A 20,697-nucleotide genomic window follows, 5' to 3' on the forward strand; every position below is an offset into this window, starting at 1 on the left:
GGAAGGTCGGCCTGAAGAGAAACAAACTCATGTTTTGTTAAAACTGTAGCTGCGCTATAATAACACACAGAAAAAGAAAATATAACTGTTTTGAAGACTGAAACATGGCTGCAATACTCACAATAGATTTATCACTCGGGCCAGTTTTCACATTGTATTTAATGTAATTTGAACAATGTCAAAACATTGTAATTTTTGATAACTTATAATTATTTAATTATAATGTTATCATACATACACGTTTAAACAGTGACACATTATTTTTACATTATATTATTACACATTATGAATTATAAGAAAGGACAGTAAAGGCCATAACATCAATGTCATATTTATAGTTTCAATCAATTATACACAGAATTTCATCGCCAAATGCATTTCTCTAACTTAAGAGATAAATAGAAGAATTCTGGATGACTAAACTATACCATGTTAAATAAAAGTTGTTCTGATAGCATTTCCTCACTGGGAAGCAGGAGAAAGATGCCTTATAGCTTATAACAGTATCACTCAGCATAATACTGAGAATTCACCAGACGGCAACACTTAAAGGTTAACCCTGTATAAAAAGGTACAATGACTTGGTTTGTAGAAGCATAGAAAAGAACAGAAATTAGCAATAAACACCGTCAAAATCTTTAGTTGAAGAAATCAGTTTCACATCAGTTTAGTTGGTTTTGCCATTTTCATAAATAAACTTCTTGATATTGTCGATGATCCAGTCGCTGAAGGCAGAGACACGGGTGAATACAGACGGTTTCTTGTCTTTGATGCAGCCCCGAGGTCCGAAGCTTACAATACCGTGAACCTCCCAGGTTGTTTTGGGTCCAGCAGCCGCGCAGGCGAAAGGACCGCCAGAGTCACCCTGCAGGAGAACAGGAGGAAGGAATCAGCAACAATTCACTGCACAAGTGAAAAGATGCGCTAGTGAGTATTTGATGTTGACAGCCTCTATAAATCGTCTCTGCACCATACAATTAATAAATGTGAAATTTCAAAGCCTTCTGTGTTTTTCTGGAGTACTTTCTAATCTTCCCATGTCCTTGCTTGCATGGTTGCTCATCATGGCAAACAAATAATGTTCCTATGTTCTCTTGTGCAATTATGTGTGAAAACAGGGCAACCATTTGAAATCAAGGCTGACTGATCACAAACAAAACAGTTAACAAGATGTTACATAAGGGGCGACCTAATCGTTAGAGGCCAGCACATTTATGTAATGTTTGAGAAAAAGTGCCAACAAACAAGTACCATCCTCTTCTAAAAAAAATAAATAATCCATTGTGTCAATTTAAACAGTTGTCATTTTTTTTGAATGCATTCCCTCACCTGGCAGGCTGATTTAAGCTCATCTGGGGACTCATATCCAGCACAGATCATGGAGGGCCTGAGGGTGTCCCACCAGTAAGAGGGTTTACTGCAGGTTTGAAAGTCGATAACAGGAAGGGCTGCCTGATTTAGCTTCTCGGCCACTTTGGGGAATAGATTACCTAAAACAGAAGTGAAAAGGAAAAATATATATAAACATCCAACTCTATGTGTCCATACTCATCATGGAGTGTGAAAAACAAAAAAAGTATAACAAAGACTACAAAGGGATAACAAAACTGGATTCACATATTTACACAAAGGCACCATACTGGCACCGTACAGATTTAATTTTGGGAGCAAAGGCAGCACCTACATCTACAACTACAATTCACTCTGTTCTAAAAGTTCATGTAGTTAAAGTTCCTGTGATCATTTCTACCTTTCTCGTCTCCCCATCCGGTGACAAAGCAGGGTGTCCCAGCAGGCATCACAGCCCCAGGTTTGGGCAGACAGATGGGGCTGATCTCCCTTGTCATATTGACAGGCTCAGCCAAATGCACCAGGGCTATGTCATTGGTGATGTCAGTACGATCCTGCTCGTACACGAACCCCTTGTGGCGGATGATACCATCCACTTTGTAGCACTTCTCTGCTGAGGGAACGTCCATGGAGGAGTTCATGTGGTGCTTCCCCAGACACATGCGCCAGTAGGAGGGTTTGTTCAGCGGGCTGAAGGTGAAGCAGACAATCAGGACTTGTTTTACTTTTCCCATTGGCTATTGTGTGAGCTGCAAGCCACGATAAAATGAAGAAACATAAGTGTTTGAAGAAAGAGCTGAACTTTAAACATTCAGTGACAGTTTTGCCACTTGGGGGTAGCAGAAACAAGTAACAAGCAAACAGTTGCTTATTTATACATCCAGCAGTTACAGAGCAACATCCAAATTTATTAATGTCTCTGGCCACCTGGCAAATTTGCGTCCAATATTCACATCTATTTGCTCTGTTTTTCATTCATCCATTTACAAAGATGTTTTTTTGCTGCTTTTGCAAAACGTTCTGCTGCTATAGTTAAACACAAAAACATCACCATGACTGCGGTGAGAGTGACCTCTGTAAAGGCTGAGCTGCAGATTCAAGAGATTAGTTCATCACTATGAGCGATCCCTTTTTACTGTCACATTTATTTCACGTCCTGATACAGTGTTACTGTAAAGAACAATGGTATTTTAAAATGGTATGTGCTGTAGGTCTTTCTGTTGTTACTGTATCTCTTACAACATGAAACAATGAGCAGCCGTCAGGATCCATTCTTCGTGAATCAAAGAGCCTCCACAGCCGTGCATGTAAGGTATGGGAGACATTGGTGTAGCCTGGGAAAGAGAAATACATTTTTATAAAATAACTAACTTCACTATCACCCTTGGCCAGTCAGGCACACAGAGATAGAGGAGTAGACAGTACCTGCATGGAGACTTGCCAGGGCCATGAGTGGGGGATCGCCTCTACTCCATTAACCACCCTTGTGGTTGCTGTATTGGGTTTCACTTCTGGGTTTCCACAGTTTTCTGGCCAGCCTGGGAGGAGAAAATGTACAATTCAGTTGTGTATAAATAAGACATCATCTGTTATAATTCATTAATTAATTTAACAAATACACAGTGGTCTAATGAGAGGATGTTACTTTAATTTGCATGGGTGTTTTGTGGATAATAAAAGCAGAAATGTTACATTTACAATCGCAAATAAACAGTCAATGAACAAAAATGAGATAAAAACATGTGAAACAGCTACAGGTACATGTGTAGTCAGTGGAGGATTAAATTATAACTTCAGAAGCAGAAAACGGGATCTAGTTTCAGATTCTACTGCGGCTTATTTCATATTAAAAAATAAACTGGGAAACTGGGAACCTCCACATGAGATCACAACACATCAGAAATACAAGGCTGCTATCAGTTAAACTAAGCCTACACTTACTGATAGTAATATTGTCCCACGGTTTAGGTAGTGGAGGAGGTAAAGTTGGGATAACACTGGTATCAGTGGTCCAGTAACCACGAAAACCTTGCTGTTGATTGGCTCCGTTACTAAGGAAGCGAATGACGGCCGTGTTGCTAGGAATGGTGATGATGGATGGAGGGGCAAAGCCACAGAATCGACCTGCACGACACACGAGAAATGAAGAGTTTTTTCATTATTGTGTGGCAAAGTGACACCAGCATCTAAGACAATGACACTGATAACACAGACCTGTACAGGAAATACTTCCAAAAAAACAGAACACAAAATGGACACAATAGAATTTGTTGTAACCAACCTAGTGATGCCATGGTGTTTCCGTTGAAGATCTCCACATAGTCCACACACTGTCCTAACATGTTTACAGCTTGCAGCTCAAAGTGAGTGAAGGCTACATGGATACTTTTTCCTGAGGGAACGGTGATACGCCACGTGCACACAGACTGGGAATGGTAGTCACTGGGCCAGTTAGGAGAGGTGATTTCACCCTGATCACTGCTGAAGCTTCCTCCACAAGGAGCTGAGTGTGTGTGTGTGTGTGTGTGTGTGTGTGTGTGTGTGTGTGTGTGTAGAAAAAGAAAAGAGAAAAGGACATTAGTTTTCCCCAGAGGCTATTTCCTCAGTGTGTTGTCAGTTATACCTTTCTCCTGTCTTACCCTCTGTAGGGTCCACTGCCCTCCAGGTGGCGTTGAAGCCAGTGTCCACCACCTTGTCATTGGAGGAGAAGGCGATGTGAAGTGTATCTCCATCACTCACCAGGTCTTTAGGCGGCACCTGGCTGCAGTAGGTGCCTGAGGAAAGGTGAACATGAGGAAGTGTTAGCCTGACTTCTCTGAGAAGTCTATTAACATCTTTATCAGTGTGTTTATATGCCACTTTATTGTATAGTAAAAAACTGAGGGGAACTGCACACCTACTCTCGGGAGGTGAAGGCAAACTTAAAAAAGAAAAAGAGAATGAAAACTCAATCACTTAATCTCTTCTCTTCCATATATAAGGATTAAGAAGGTTGACTTGGATTCCTCTTGTCCTTATTGTAGAATTTGACCTCAGGCCATTTTTATAATGTTTGTGCTTGTTGGTTTCTTAATATGTGGATGTGTTTCTTGGACTGGCCTCTGAAGATTATTGACCTGACATGAAACACTTGCCCTTGTAAGTATAAATGGCTGTCAGGCTACTGTCAGTCAACTCCTGTAAATACTTGGCATTGCAGTTAAGAGTGTAAAACTTTATCTAGATGTCATTCACACAAAACAACAGACTGCAGTAAGCAATCATATCAAAGGGCCATTCAGAAAATGATCTATCAGCTGGAGAGAGAAAGAAAGCAAATATACACATACCTAGACTTCCTGTTCTGTCTGTGAGGCTCACTTTGTCATTCATGCACAACTGACTCTCCTCCAGGGAGAAATTGTGGAAATGGAGGTGGACCACTTTGCCGACAGGCACCCGGATGTTCCACTGGCAGCGGGCTTTGTTGCTGTAGCTGGCAGGGTATCCCATAGAGGACACGGTGCCACCTGTGCCAGTTAAGTCCTTTGCTCCTCCACAGCCAGATGCTACACAGGGAGGACAGAGGGTGAAAACCAGCAAAAAAAATCTGACTTGTACCATATTTAGTTTTTGAGCAAAGTGGGTCAGTTCAGACCAGCTGGATTCATACTGTGCTCATCGTAGATGTCTCTGCGGACGACATTTCTGATCCAGGGGAGGTAGGCAGAGGAGCGAGTGAACACGGAGGGCTTCTTATTCATTATGCATCCAATGGGGCCAAAACTGGTTATACCATGAACTTCCCAAGGGCCACTGGAGGTATCCTGGCACACCAGAGGACCACCTGAATCCCCCTGTAAATCAAAGTCATGGAACAACATCAAAAACACCATCAGCATTTCCACCATCTGTGTAAAGTTAGATGTGTGAAAAAAAACCAAAAAACTTTCATCCCCATGACAAATAATAATAATACAATAATAAATATAAAACCACTGAAATCTACTTGTCCTGTTCTCTTGTCGGCCTTCTTTTACCTGACAGACAGACTTGAGCTCATCAGGCAGCGTATAACCACAGCAGATCATGGAGGTCTTGACCTGGAACCACCAGTAATCCATCCTCTTGCAGGTATCATACGGCACAACAGGCAGGGCGACCTGGTTAAGGGCCTCTGCAACCTTAGCATTAAGTGAATCACCTGATAAACACACGGATAAATCATTGAAAAAAATGAATTTGATAGCCCGAGGAGCAAAAACACAGGAGGTGATTTACACATTAAATCCAGCAGAGGGCATGAAAACTATGCAACAATGAATTTGTAACAGCATAAAAATTATGAGACGTGAGTGTTGCCTGAGGTGGTGCATTATTGTATCATTTCACTGAATAAAATATAAACTAGTTTTAAAAGATGAGACTGGAGTATATATGAGCATAAACATAGAAATGTCAACTGCAACTAGTGAACATGAAACTCAAACCTCACCGGTCTCATCTCCCCAGCCGGTGGCATAGCACATCTTTCCCTTAGTTAGGACTTCTTCCTCGGACGGAAGGCAGGCATAAGCGATCTCATCACTGGGTATCACCTCACCGTCCAGCCTCACAAGGGCAATGTCAAACTCCACTGTGGGCACTGTGGGATACTTAAAGCCCTCATGGCGATAGATACCAGATACATTGAAGCAGCGTTGGCTTGGCTCTGTGTAGGTCAGGTTGTGTTTGCCAAGGCACATCCGCCAACGCTGCAGCTCATCAGCATAACTGGATAGGGAATCAGCAGATGAATCAATAATAATAATACCTCACAGGTGACAGTAAGGACACAATATACAGGCCAGCTTCGAGGTACATGTCAGGGTCACTGTATCATACTGTATAAGCTGACATTTTTATAATATAAGTAAACCACTTCCACTTGTTCTACATGGAAGATTTCCTGAACTGCTCCACACCTCTGTGATGCAGCACAAATTTCCTTGTACGCACCCTACTCGAAAACTATATAAACTGCACAGGCTCCACAGTGCACCAGCATCTCTCTTTCTCTCTTTCTATTGCTCCCTCTATCTCTCCATGGCACTGTAGACCATTAGTCAAGGCATAGAGGCATCTCTAACAGAGCGTTGCACTTGGACTTTAAGAAGCCTGAGGTGAAAGCACAGACACCAATAACTGCCTCCTGAGATCACACAAATGGGCTTCTAGGAGGTGGGGGAAAAAAGCCTTTAAAAAGGCCTTTAAAACGTAAACTACTTTACTATTGTACATAGCTCCATTTTTTTCTTCAATTTGAGCATTTCTTTGCTTCATTTTACATGCACTTATGTGAAGATGGTTAAACTGGATATTTACTTTATGAAGCAGTGGGCTGCTGTAAGTACCCAGTTCTTATGGATAAGGGTACCACCACAGGTGTGGAAGAATGTGGGTTCTCCTTGACTGGCAGGCCAGACCTGAAACAAACACACACCGACAAGCAAAGAAGAAGAAGTCAGCACTGGTCATTATGTCAGTTTCTGAAGGTTAGGTGTAGTCAGTTGATGAATTATGATTTATAGAGAGGACAACAATAGCTGTAGCTTCAACTGTGTCTAAATGTACCTGTTTGAATCGCTGATATTCTATACTCTTAATTATGACATTATCACTTCTATCTAAATGTGTCGGTGCTCATGAGTGGAGATTCTCACCTGCATGGACACTTGCCAGGGCCAGGAGTGTGGCTTGGCTGGCTCTCCGTTCACAATGCGTGCGCCAACAGTAGGAGGAATGGCTGGTTTGCCACATGTACTGGGCCAGTCTAAGAAATGAGAGGAAACCTCTGTAAAATATCCTGGGTCTGGTTGTCTGATCATGTATGAATTTGTTTGTGGTTTGTGTGTGTATAAACAAAGCCTGATTATACAGTATGTATCTGCAGCTGAAAGATAAGCTCTCGTGTTGAAGAAAAGTGGCTTTTAATCATTGGCTCTGGCGCTCTGATTTATATTTTTAAAATCATTTTCCAATCACAGCAGTTTTACGCTGCTGGCTACAGTGAACTGTGTCCATTGTTTTTGGCTAATGTGTTCAGTGTATCTTCATGCAAACACAATACCAAGCTCCTGTGACGCACAAACAGTGGGTCCTGAATTGCGATCAGACTCTTTGACACCACAGTATGTATAAAGATATACATTTCATCGAAAGAGTTGACAACACATTGTCTCAGTCATTTTTACATCCCACATTTTCTTCCATCATGTCTATTTTTCCTTCCTTAAACTGACACATAGTGTCGCCCCTGGTCACAGCCTCAGTGGAAAAACCCCCAGAGGCAGCTGAGTCCATCTATAAAACTCTATTTCAGCAATTGGCTTGGCAGGGGCCAGGGCCACCTGGGGCTCATCGCAGGGTGAAGATGGGAATCGGGTGACAGCCGGCAAGGAAGGAAAGTGAAGCACTAGGCCACTTCACATTGTATTCTCATCACACCAAATCACCTTGTTTTACTGCACATCTGGGCGCAGCGAGGAAGACATGGGGGAAGTGAGTGTGAAGAAGGGGTGAGGATGGGAGGAAGCATGAATCACATAAATATAGGACAGGCCTCTGTGCAGTTTCTAAGGAGCTGTCTGAAACTAAATGTTGGTCACGGTCATTGGTGACAGGACGATACTGCTCTGCTAACCTGATGACAGGGTGTTATAATATAGCTGGACAGATATGTAAAGTACGGAACCTAAAATGTCAACATCATACATGTAATAAAAATATATATTCACATAATATTTCACATATATTTCATATTTATATTTTTATATTGAGAGTACTTTTACTGACATACTTGGGAACTATTTTCTCCACTGTTTTAAAAGATTCTATTAACTGATACTGTTAAGTTTCTTTAAATCAACTAATTGATTGATTCACTAATCATCTTACTGCTTAATCTTAAAGCTGCCATAACTGATTTTTTGTGGTGGGATTTTTTGGCCTCCTGGGGGCAAGAGATCAAGCTGAAAACACAACAACTGATACATTATTGCCTTATAAAGTTGCTTATCTACACATCCAGGCAACACATAGCATAATAGCATTCATTTGAAGGCGTGTTTCTGCACTCTTGACTTATTTAAGTTCAATATTCACAGCAGCATGCTGGGTTTGGCACTGACAGAGGCTAAAAGGCTCTGTACAGCTGAAGGGTTTGGGCTAATTCTCTGTGGGTTCATTAATATTAGCGACCCCTTTCACGTTACACATTGTTAATTGATCCATTGTTAATATGAAAACTATAGATTGGGGCAGTTCTAAATTTACTTTAAACATTATAGTGTAATGGAGATGTTTGTTGGCACAGATACTTCACCTATGGTGATGTTGTCCCAAGGGTTGGGCTGAGCAGGTGGCTCAGTGGGAGCAGGCAGACTGGGGTTTGTGGTCCAGTAGGCCCTGAAGCCTTTGGCCTCAGTAAACAAGTCTGTATGGAAACGAATCAGCAGCCTGTTGCCCTTTGATTGAATGGTCCGAGGCAGCTTAGTCCCACAGAAAGGACCTGCAGTTGATTGAAAGAAAGAAAGAATAATTTGTACATGATGAATGAAGTGACAGAGAAGCTGTATAATTCTCTTTAATAGGGATCAGTGCTTTAAGGCTGTATAGATACAGTGTTCATTAAAACTTAATATGGGTTAATTGAATTTATTGACCATCATGAAAAATCCAAAATGGTTTTGGGATCAGTTTTTAATTCCACAAACCAACTTACCGTGTTTTTGTATCAGTGCATTGGTCAGACTGTTGATGTCATACACCATTATGTTGTCATAGCATTTGGATGCTAGGATATCTTTGGCTTCTAGGTCAAAGTGGGTGAATGTCAGTGTGATTTTTTTCCCCAAAGGCAAAGCGATGTTCCACATGCACTCAGTGTTAGCCTTGTAGTTCATAGGCCAGTTCTGGGACTTGATGACCCCTGTTTCCTCTTTGGAAGAAATGCCGCAGCCCTGGATTTCTGAAACAGGAAGAGGGAGTGATCGATAAACTGTACGAGATGCTTGATTGTAATTAAGTGTATAAAAGCTCCAGTATCTGCCTGTGATAAGAGAGAGTCTGGAGGAGTAAATGTACAATCTTATTATGATAAAATGTGACCATGGGTTTATGCTAAAGTAGACACTTAATCTGTTGGGGTAACCTTTGATTCATTTACTCCTTTACTTGCTGGAGATATAAGCATGACTGGGTGCTATTTTTAACATCAACAAAGGTGGAAAGTAACTAATTACATTTACTGAAGAACTTGGAAACAGTTTTCAGGTATTTCAGGTAGATTTAGGAGGAATATATTATAACTTTGTACTATACTTTTTTTATTTGATAGCTATAATTTCTATCTATCCAACTTGAAACGCAGCTGCACTTCGACCAGCTACAAAGTGTTGCTTACATGATAAAAGCTTCTGTATAATAACAAATACATTTTGCTGATAATCTTCATGTATTCTATTTAAATTCAAATCAGGACTTTTACCTGTAGTAGAGTATTTCTACATAGTTGCATTGATACTTTTACTTCAGTAGAGTACTTCGACCATTTCTAGGGTCTCAAGGCCTTTTCTGGCTTGATAATCACCATAAAGACAACGATAAAGGAGTTTTATCTTGATTTTTATACTTCACACTGTACTCTGACCTGTGCTTTGACAGAGTTCACACTGCTTATCCAACAACTTTGCTGCTTTTATAAATATGTGACAGAGGGGCGAGATGTTTTACGGTTGGTCTTAACGAAGTGCTGAGTTGCTTGAGCAACGTGTGCCTCAGGTGTGAGCGTGTTCCTGCGTGTGTGCGCTGTGTGCCCAACGTGACTGAGTGTGGATGTGCCTGTCAGCCGTCAGTACCTGTGATATCCTCAGGATACACAGCCTCCCACTTGGCAGAGAATCCTCGATCTGTGAGGCGGCTGTCGGACTGGAAGGTGACAGATATTGTGTCCCCAGCACTGACCACCGCTGGGGGAAGGATGTAGCCACAGTGCGTGCCTGAAAATGAGGGAGATGAAGAGAGTTGAGTGAGGGATGAAGGGATGGTTCAAAGGATGCAGCTTAATAGTAAATATACACTACTGGGTTTACATAAGTGTGTGTATTGATGGATGAGGATGATGAAACACCAGCAAATGAGCGTGGATGTATTGACTGTTTGTGTGGCTCCATCCGCTCATGATTATCATCTACAAATCATGTGCAAAAACGAACACCGTTCCTACAATGAGCCTTTAAACTCAAAAGATAACACTAACTGGTAATGTCAGCCGACATTCATTGAAATGCTGCTCATTAATGCAGCAGGTCAAGCAGCTAAATCAACTTCTGAGGAAGAAATGCAGTGTTTTTGTGCAACAGAGGATTGCATTTTAGGAATCAGTAATATTTAACATGACCCTAAAGATCTAAGAGAAAATAATAATAAATATTAATACAAACACTGCATGTAAAGACTAATTAGTTCATATGTCCATTTGCCTGTCTTTCACATTAATGTTTAATTTCTAAGTAATACATTTCATCATCATTTAAATTTAGGTGTGACATTATTATGAATGGGTCAACAAAACATTGTTTCGTACTTCAAACCAACAGTCAACATTGTTTTTTTCAATCATGATCACAATCGTTCACTAACCTTGACCATGTGTTCATTGTTGTAACCAAGATGACGAAGGTCCTCTAACATTAAAGAAGTACTTATTCTGACCTAAACCACGATCTTTTCCTAAACCTGGCCAAGTTTTTTTTGTGCCTAAACCTCACCAAATCTTTACCTTAGCACAGCAGAGTTAGTGATTTATTTTTCAACAGTGATATTAAACAGTTTATCTGTGGCATTACAGCCCTTTGCCATTACAGGGATTTGTTTTAAATTGAAAGAAATATACTAAAGTTTAAAGTGATGTTTTGAAATTTCTGCAAAACATCGACCACTAGGGTTGCCACCTTTTATGTGAAGAAATATGGGACACCCCCCTTAATAAGTTATACCTAATTTTTTCCGATTTTTCAGACTTCTCTGGTTTGGGTTTTCAAACAGACCTTTAGCTGCTTCCTCTCATTTCTGCTTTTCATTCCTCTCTGCATTTTGCACACAAACTCATACCCCATCAACTAACAGGATGCACCCTTACAACACTCTCATCACCTATCCGTGTATATTTCTCACACAGCGTGTGCTTGCACCTCAGCGCTTTAGTCCTTGAGAACTCAGCAGTAGATAAAGCTGTATCAGCTGCACTGCAGGCACTGAAGTGAATAATAAGGAGAGGTAATTTATAGTTTGCTGGGCTCTTTGTGAAGAAGATCCTAATCAACACTTTTACAGCAGTGGATGGATATTGGGCTATAATGTAGTACTAGAGCTGTTAGCCTAGGACGATCCAACAAACACAAGCCAAAGTCCTCAGATTTAATGAGGGCTTGTTTACTTTGTTTGTCTTAGTGCCTGATCACTGAACTTATAAATGAAAGAGGAAGGGGAGTTTATAACCTCTGCTCTATACTGGCTGCTACTGTGGTTCTGCAAAGACAGACATGGCTGAGCACAAACAGCACTCAGGGCATTTGGGGGTCAAACGGTAAGTTAAATTATCTAATAAACAAAATGCCAGACTTTAATTAACAAATTTGACTGAAATTTATATAAAAAACAACCAAAAATTAATCAGTATAATTATTGTACAAGAGTATAAAAGATTATCTTATGGCTCACCTAGGATGCTGTAATTATCTGAAATGACCAGTTTGTCCTCTTTGCATTGTCCCGTCTCTCCTGTGATGGCCATGTCAGTGATCTGCAGTTTAACCAGGAATCCTCTGGGCACAGATATCTTCCAAGAACTGTTCAAATGAGCAGGATATGGATTCGGAAAACCCAAGGACTGGACCACTCCTTTGCGCCCATTGAGGATTACTGGACCACCACTTCCTGCATGATGACAATAGAGAAACTAATGCTGAAAACAATCATTTTTTTTCATGTGAAGCTGGTTCATTTGTTAGTGAGGCAGTCAAATATATCTGATGTGGTGTATTTTAACGGAAATCAAAATAGAGACATGCAGGGGAGAGAAAGTCAATTGAGCCAAACTGTGTTATGGGATTATGAGTAAATATAGATCGCAGCTTCCTGGTTTACTCTAAATATGAAAGAGGGAAAATTCAACAGAAACGTACGTTTGGAGAGAAAACTTACCGGAAGATGTGGGAGGTGGACGTGTTTGTGTGGTGGGTCTGGGTGTGGCTGTGGATGTGGGTGTGGGTTTTGTTGTGGTGGGAACAACAACAGGTGGAAGGCTGGACTTTGTGTAAGTAGCTTTGAATCCTTTTGAAGTCAAACTGCTGTCAGATTTGAAGCGGACCACCATTGTGTTGCCACTGGACTCCACTGGCTTTGGCATCGTTCCCCCACAGAATTTACCTTTCATGGACATAATGTCAGTGTTAAAAGTTGACAAACATTCACAGAGTCATTTATAATAAGAGCCACATACTCAAACTTCAGTTTTAGACGCCACCCTACTGTTTTACACCCTCTTATCTACTGTAGTTGTTATTGTGTTTTATCTATTCCACCGTTATCATTGGTTTTAAGATAACATTTTTATCGTTTTCATTTCTTCATTCATATAAATGTTTGTGTATATATATATATATATATTATATATATATATATATATATATATGTGTGTGTTGCAGAAATCAGTATTTGGATATTTTCAGGTTTTTTTGTTTGTCATACATATGCCCACCTTGTAAAACCAAACCTATGCCTTTGTTTAGACAAATGACAGCCAGTAATACATTGTTGGATCCTCTAAGCTGCTTTAACAATTATGTCTATGCAGACAGATTTAAATTCATTAAGTTTAAAATAGACTCCAGAAGCTCGGCCCATTGTACAACTTCTCAAACTTTTAATTGAGCTCATCTTTTATTCATGGATCCACAAAGTTGACATTGTTAATGTTGAACAAAGCCCAAAATCTACTCTGAATTCTAACACATCACTTTGGCATTTAATCACACACCCAGCTTTGAAATAAACTGCGCTGATGACTGAAAACATTGTGGTATGTTATAAAATCCCTGCTCATCATCATGCTCAGTGGATGAAGTTTATTTAAAATTAGTTTCTGTTGCCCTTCATCTTCTGCACTGCATACTGGAAACATGTAGAATGTCATGCTTACCCATTGAAGAGGAGCCGGCCTTGTGGCCATCGTAGATCTGAACAAAGTCTCCACAGACCTCGGGGACCAGGTCAAAGGAAGTAAATGTCAGTCGGACCCTCTCGCGTTCAGGGACTGTGATTCTCCACTGATCCAACAAACAAGCAAGCACAGTACAGACACAAACAATTACTTCTACTATGGACAGATTTCCACCAATAATTTTCCTACTAATCACAGTTCATTTTAAACAGTGAAAACAATGCAAGTGGCTACACCCACCACAGGTTTATAACAGATGAAGTTTTGAAGGGTTCGTAGCAGTGAAGACTTGTTGATGTAGCAAACCGCTACCTGAATCACTATTCATATTTTCCTACTTCTACTCTCATGGTTACAACATGAACTGCAGTTTGACATACAGTAACTCATGAATAATTTTATCAATGATTCTGCCACTGTTTGGACAGACGGTGACCTGTCACGCTAAAGCTCAGCAAGGTGAACTCATGACGACAGCCAAATGATACTTCACGTCCAAACCCAGCATGAAAACCCTGTTATCGAAATGGACTCTGATTTAATTAGATGCATTAATCACAGAGCAAAACCACAAACGCTGTCAACATGACTGCATTGAAATCCATAGCTGCTGGATTTACTTTGAGATGCTAATCTGAAATGTTTAGGTTTGTTTAGAACCACATGCTAATCAATACTAACACACTGTGTGCAACAATATGGTAACTGTAATAAGGTGTGGCATAATGTTGCAGTTAATTTACACATTCACAACATAGCTCTCTTGGAATAAAAAAAAAAGAAGAAGAAACCTCTGTAGCTCTTCTGCTTCTCTAAGCATATCCTGTTTTGTGATCAGTGGATTTAATTGGCATAGATTTACATAATAAGTGGCAGCATCAACATCAATGTTCTTCATTAAAAGTAAAATCCAAATGTAAACAAAAACGTAGCTTCTACTCTAGAACTACTCTAAAAACACAACGTTTCAACTGTTAACTGCAGCAGACAACAACAGCTAAATCCATGTATGTTTTCACATGCGGTAAACAAACAAATACAAATGGCTTGCTAAATTAAACATGAATAGCTGAAACGCAAGGTGAAATAATGATATGAATACCATGTTGGAGCTATAGAAGTTATTTCAAATGAGAGATTTCTGTTAGGAAATATACAAGAATAGAAACATTCTCGGTTGTAAACTGAACTGTGCTGAAAACAGCTGCCTGCTATGTGTGGACGTTACGCTAATGTGAGCAGAGAGAGAAGCAAAGCCTGTAAAAACCAAAACAATGAGCTGAAAGATGCTGGCCACAAAACCGAGGGGAACAGCAGAGTGGGTGATAATTCTCTGTGGGTTTGTCACAACGATTGATAAATATTGGTAACAGAATGGTTCCACTGGTGTAAGAGAATAAAAGCACCTAGTAACGTTAATGCTGAGTAGAACATTAATTTCATGTGGCACAGTTCACACTGCGTATAATGTACTTGCTTCCTCAGATGTGTAAATCCTCATTGTAAGTAAATGTTCCCATGAGCTGTTACAGTAATGTGTGTGGCAGTACCTGGTATAATGCTCCATTCAGGTAATTCTGCTCTGGGAAGCCAGGGGTCATCAGATCCCCCTGGTCACCTTGGAGAAAGCCACCAGCTCCGGCTATTTCTGGCAGCAGGGATGGAGGACACTTCAGCTCCACAGACAACTCAAGGATACCCGCATTATACAGTATATCCCCTCTCCCTCCACTTCCACCCGCCCCCCACCCCCCACCCCATTTTCATTCCCCTTTTTCTATCCCTCTCTTCATCCAGCACCCGCCCCTACAACATTCAATTTGTAGGTCAATCATATACGATAAGACAGACGTCCAACATTATGTCAGAGTCGAAGCAATTTTCCTGCTAAAATGGATTTACAGTTACCATCTTACCTGGTGTGTTCTCTGGTGCCACAGCTTTGTAATGAGCCTTGAATCCTTGGTCTGTTTTTCTCTCATTAGTGTCAAAGTAGATTGTCAGATGGTTTGACAGTGACACCACCGGCTTCGGTTTGGTGTAGCCACAGTATTTACCTACAAGTACCACAGAAATTATGCACAAAAACAACCACAAAGAGACACAACACAACTACAAAGAAATGGAAATGAACATTCAGAGTCATAAACAACCACAAAGAGACAAAAACAAGCACAAAGGGACAGAAAACAACTATAGAGACAAAATACGACCACAAAGAGACATAATATTATGTGACCATATCATTTTGCATATCTTTCAGTCTGGGTGTCTTGCTCCTATGTAGGAGAACCAGACCTTTAAATTTATTTGTACCTCAGTCAGGCCCGTCACAGGTTCATTTGCCTCTAAATCACTAAGACAGAACACAAAATGGGGGCTACATGATAAAAAATCACTACAAACAAAATGAAAACCGACATGTTTGTGAACTAAGTACCCCGCCTTAAACTCTGCAGGCTGGCTGGAAAACTAGTGCTGAAGTTTGTGTTGCTAACTAGAGCAGTGTGCAGTGGACCAGCAGGGCTGCGTGGCTCACTAGCTGAGTCTGCCCATGGATGGATGGGCTGATTTAGGCATGACATCAAAGCTCAATCCCCTTAGCTTTGGACGGAGTGCATCGCTCTGCAGGCGGAGGGAGTTGGTGTATTTATGTGCATTTTAAATGTGTATATGTGCTTATATACAGTACGTTTACTATCTATCTATCTATCTATCTATGTTTTTTTATACAATTTCTTCTTCCCCCTTTTGAAGGTTTGAATTAATGTGAGATTTTTTACCAATGATTCCCAGAGGGTCTCGTACTGTGATGAAATCAGCCGTGCAGAGCTTGGTGTCCTCCAAAGCAAACTCCTCAAACCACAGATGGATCACCTGCAACAGAAACAAGAGGTGTTTCAACTCTCTTTTTTAAACCTGAGAAGCAGACAGGTTGCTGACAGGGAAGGCTGGAATGCTCAGCGAGTGTGTGTGTGTGTGTGTGTGTGTGTGTGTGTGTGTGTGTGCGTGTGCACATGTGTGAGAGCCTGTATGTATGTTCGTGCCTCTGTGTGTGTGTTTATGTGTGTTTAAAGATAGCAAATTAGGATAGAGGAGAGAGACAGAGAGGGAAAGCATCCACTGCATCAGGCAGGCAGGAAGGCGGGAATGCTAACAAAGAAAGAAGCATCAAGGATTTTTGTGTTTCCTGTGGGTGTGGGGAGGAGAGCTGAGGAAAATGAAGGAGACAAGACGGCCATCTGTCCACGGCGCTGCCACTGCCTTCATCCCAGCTGTCCTCCACTGCTTGGCCGCACATAAGACAGTTTCCCCAACGATAAGTTAACAAACTCTACTGATTAGACACCACAGGCACAAACACTGTGAAAGACCCTGTCTGAAACAGAGACATGACTGAATCATTTTGATCTGCACAGAGATATAAGATGGTTTGTTGAAAATGGTTTCAAGACGAAAATTATTTCTGACCATTTATAGAATAATCATGTATCTTTAGCAGTCAGTTTCTTCCTGTGTCATATCAATTCAAATCTATTGATTACCACTCTATTGCTCACCTTACCAAAAACTGAGACCGCCAGTGAAGCTGCTTTGAAGATGAAGATGTAAATTACAGTAACAAGTAGGCGATTCCATACTGAAAGGGTTATGTCGGGCTGGTCCACATAAGGTAATGTTTTTTGGAGTTACTTCTCTTTGAGTAGCCTAATATTTAAATCTAGTCAGTCAGTTCATTAAATATTCTTTCTGATCTCACATGAAGGGTGTGGGGCAGTTTAAAGTGGGGACTGTAACTCTACAGACAGTAAGTAGTTCACTGGTTGAGGTTTGTAAGAGCAGTGATGATGATCCATGTCACCTTGTCAGGGTCCACAGTGATATGCCAGGTGCAGCTCTTGCCGTTGTCATAGCTGCTGGGGTAGTTCCAGCTGGTCAAGGTGCCTGACTCTGCTGACAGCTCCTGAGGACCACCACAACCCGAGTCTGGCCCTGGAAATATATGACAAAGAAAGACACTAGTTATTTAGTCAGTTTTAAAGGAATCATAGCAAAATAAACCCTGTTTTTACAACCATAATGGTGACCAAAAGACAAAAACTTGTTCAACTAATATGCTGGTTAAAACATACAACAACATTACAACAGATTACAATGTCAAAACTTACTCAGTACCACCAGATCAGTTACAGAATCCTACAATGTCTTTTTTAATTTCTCTTAAAAATAAACAAGAGATAAAACAAGACCAAGAGTCAGCCATGCTAGCGGCTCTGAGATTTACTTAGGTACAGTGGCATTTTAAGCTAAATGCTAATATCAGTTTTCCAGCATAGTCAGTATTTGCTAATTAGAATTAAACATAAAGAACAGCTAAGGTTAATGGGAAATGTCATTAGCTTTGCAGCTATTTAAAGTAGCGGACAAATTGAAATTTTGACCTGATGGTGGCGCTAGAGGAAAAGTGAAGGGATCACCAGTTCATCCGGAGAGGAACATGAATGTCTGTACCAAATTTCATGGAAATCCATTCACAAATTTCAACCTAATAGTTGAGGCACATGAAAACTTTGACTTAGAGGCGCTAGAGGATCAGTAGGATTTATCTTCTGGGGACCATGGATGATTGTATTTCAATCGATGCACAAAGCATAAAATTCAAGTGATTAAAAAAGACCTTATTGTATCTGAAGTGAAAATCAAAATCAATTGCAATGCCTTGGAAACAGCATTGATTATACAGAGTGTCATCATCCACAGTAGCATGTTTTCCCTTGTGGCTGGAGCAGCTTCTGTTTGTGAGTCTGGAGCGCAGCTGTGGTTAACAACAAAAAGCTGAAATATATTTTGTCATTTAGGCAGAACATTACTGTGAACATAATCATATTGTTGTTCTGTTATGTAAAAAACAAGGCATCTTGTTTTTGGGGCAGCGATCCTTTTAGTGCATTACATAAAGACTGCGTTTTTCAAGTGATGAAGATCCAACACTGAAATAAGTATACGACTAAATTGTATGGAACAGGTGGAAACAGTGTGCAAGTCCTAACTCCTCATATCTGCCAGCTCTCTTATCACAAAGACTTTCATTCGGGTGTGCAGGAGACTCTGATGAGTTGTAATGTTAATTTCTCCACTTCACTCCTCTCAAGCAAACGCAAAGAAGTTTCCCACTTCAGTTTTCAGGGCAGCAGAAACGTCTCTTATCAAATAAAGCAGTCTGACATTTCACACTGAATTTTTTTTTTCCTGCATAAAGCAAGAATAAGCGACAGGTTCCTAAATGGAAAGAGATGAACAAGTGGAGGAGGGAGTATTTGGTGTAGGGTAATACATTAAACACTCAGTGATGACACATACATTATTACTATGAAATTGCTGGGACAGTACAGCGGTCAGGTGTGTAAATCATGGTACTGTTGCTTACTTCTTATTTTCTATTATCTGCTGTGTTTTGATTTCTGTGGGACAAGAAAGAGAAGGGGGCAATGGGAAATAAATCCTTCTGAGAATCAACATAGATCATAGATGAAGATTAAACTTTCTAACTAAAAGAACTCAGAGTGCAGACACCTGCCAATGTCAAACAACGTACTCCAGACCACAGAGAAAAAACAAAAAATCTAATTCAGAGTAAATGATCTGGATCTGCCTGATAATGTAATGGGTTCGTTCCTGGCCCATGCCCCATCACTCAACCAAGTTTGGCGCAAAGCGGTTCAGTACTTTTTGTGTAATCCTGCTAACAAACAAACAAACAAACAAAACAGCAAGCAAACAGACCTCTCTGGTAATAATGAGTGAATAATGGATGGTCTTTCCAGAAACCTTTGCAGGAACATTTGTGATAAGTTGCAGTAAGTTGGACTCTTAAAATAAAGAAAAAAAAAAAAAAAATTTTTCTAACTGAAGATCTCCATGCAGATCATCATTTGCCTTCTAGTAAAGTCATAATAAATCACATTCTGCACTCAATATAATTGACAGTGAAAAAACACTGACAGTGACATTACTCGCTGAATAAAATAAACTGGAGCTTCAATTTGACCAAATGCTTTTCAATGTTGCTCAGTCACTGATGTGGCCTCAGAAAGACTTTCTATAGACATTCCTAATCTGTACTTGTTTCCTACAGCTACGTTTTCCTGTGAAATATTCACCATTACATTATTCTGTAATAGTTACATTACTGTGATAGTAAAGATTATTGCACAGCTGCAGCTGAGTTTAGCTGATTTTTTATCTTAGAATATTTTATCTAAGAAATACTATACAATTGGAAGCAGACAAATTAACATAAGAGATGTCAAATCGGCATCAGTACAGTACTTCAGTGTGTTAACCACTGTACCAGAAATACATGTTGGTATTAAAATAGATTACAATGCATTTTCTAAGTATCACCTTCTGCATGAGTGGAAGAGTCAGCTTTGTCCGTGAAGTAGACGACCACAAGGCCGATGCAGACGCCGGTCATGGCCACAAACAGAAATATCAAAAACTTCTCCAGGGTGCTCAGACCCCTGGACTTACGACGACCCTTCTCCACATCCATTTCCTTCACAGTGGAGGAGATGCACCAGACTGTGCCTCGTCCAACAATTCACAAGCTTATCACCGACCCAATAGAGGCAGGGGTACCTCTGAACTTTGATAGCACTGATGAACCTTGAGCTCACTTAGATGTGGTATTGCAGTATGCCAGCCTGGGTAGGATGGATGTGACTGAGCCATAAATCATACAGTATCATAAAGAAAAGTTAATGAGTATTGATGCTGCTCGTGTCCCAATCAAAAAGTCATTAGAATATCTTTCCGGGGAACGGAATGATACAGAAGGTAAAACCCCTGACCTGTCCCACACAACAACTTGTTTTTAAATGTCGAATGCAACATTCAAGTTTCTATTGTTTAACGTTTAGAGGTTGGTACAGCATAGCAACCTGGGGTTTAAATTTTCCCATTAAAAACTTACAGGTGGTGGGTATATCATAATATGATTACGGTGTTTTTAAACAAAATGTTTAAATTTGACTATTTTGTGACAACAAAATAATGACATAAATACAGGTTTAAAAATGTCTTCCCCCAGAAACTTTCACCTA

The 20,697-nt window shown here is 40.4% G+C and overlaps 1 protein-coding gene across 1 annotated transcript; it reads right to left on the reverse strand.

The window, feature by feature from the left end:
* Positions 1-146: 146 nt before the first annotated feature.
* zgc:154142 (uncharacterized protein LOC555481 homolog) lies at positions 147-20,147 on the reverse strand. The gene is made up of 25 exons (XM_056367394.1): positions 19,997-20,147; positions 17,454-17,584; positions 16,375-16,468; positions 15,508-15,648; positions 15,142-15,239; positions 13,571-13,697; positions 12,574-12,798; positions 12,091-12,306; positions 10,227-10,367; positions 9,092-9,337; positions 8,693-8,878; positions 7,032-7,141; positions 6,694-6,794; positions 5,825-6,102; positions 5,370-5,533; positions 5,003-5,186; positions 4,680-4,898; positions 3,990-4,124; positions 3,632-3,853; positions 3,292-3,474; positions 2,776-2,888; positions 2,590-2,684; positions 1,751-2,040; positions 1,330-1,490; positions 147-865 (listed from the first exon to the last, which is right to left on the reverse strand). Exons 1-25 carry the CDS (start codon positions 20,145-20,147, stop codon positions 668-670), a joined length of 4,209 nt encoding a protein of 1,402 aa, XP_056223369.1. The 3' UTR covers positions 147-667.
* Positions 20,148-20,697: the final 550 nt, after the last annotated feature.

This window comes from Seriola aureovittata, chromosome 3 (genome assembly GCF_021018895.1).
Source record: "Seriola aureovittata isolate HTS-2021-v1 ecotype China chromosome 3, ASM2101889v1, whole genome shotgun sequence".
NCBI classification, from domain to species: Eukaryota; Metazoa; Chordata; class Actinopteri; order Carangiformes; family Carangidae; genus Seriola; species Seriola aureovittata.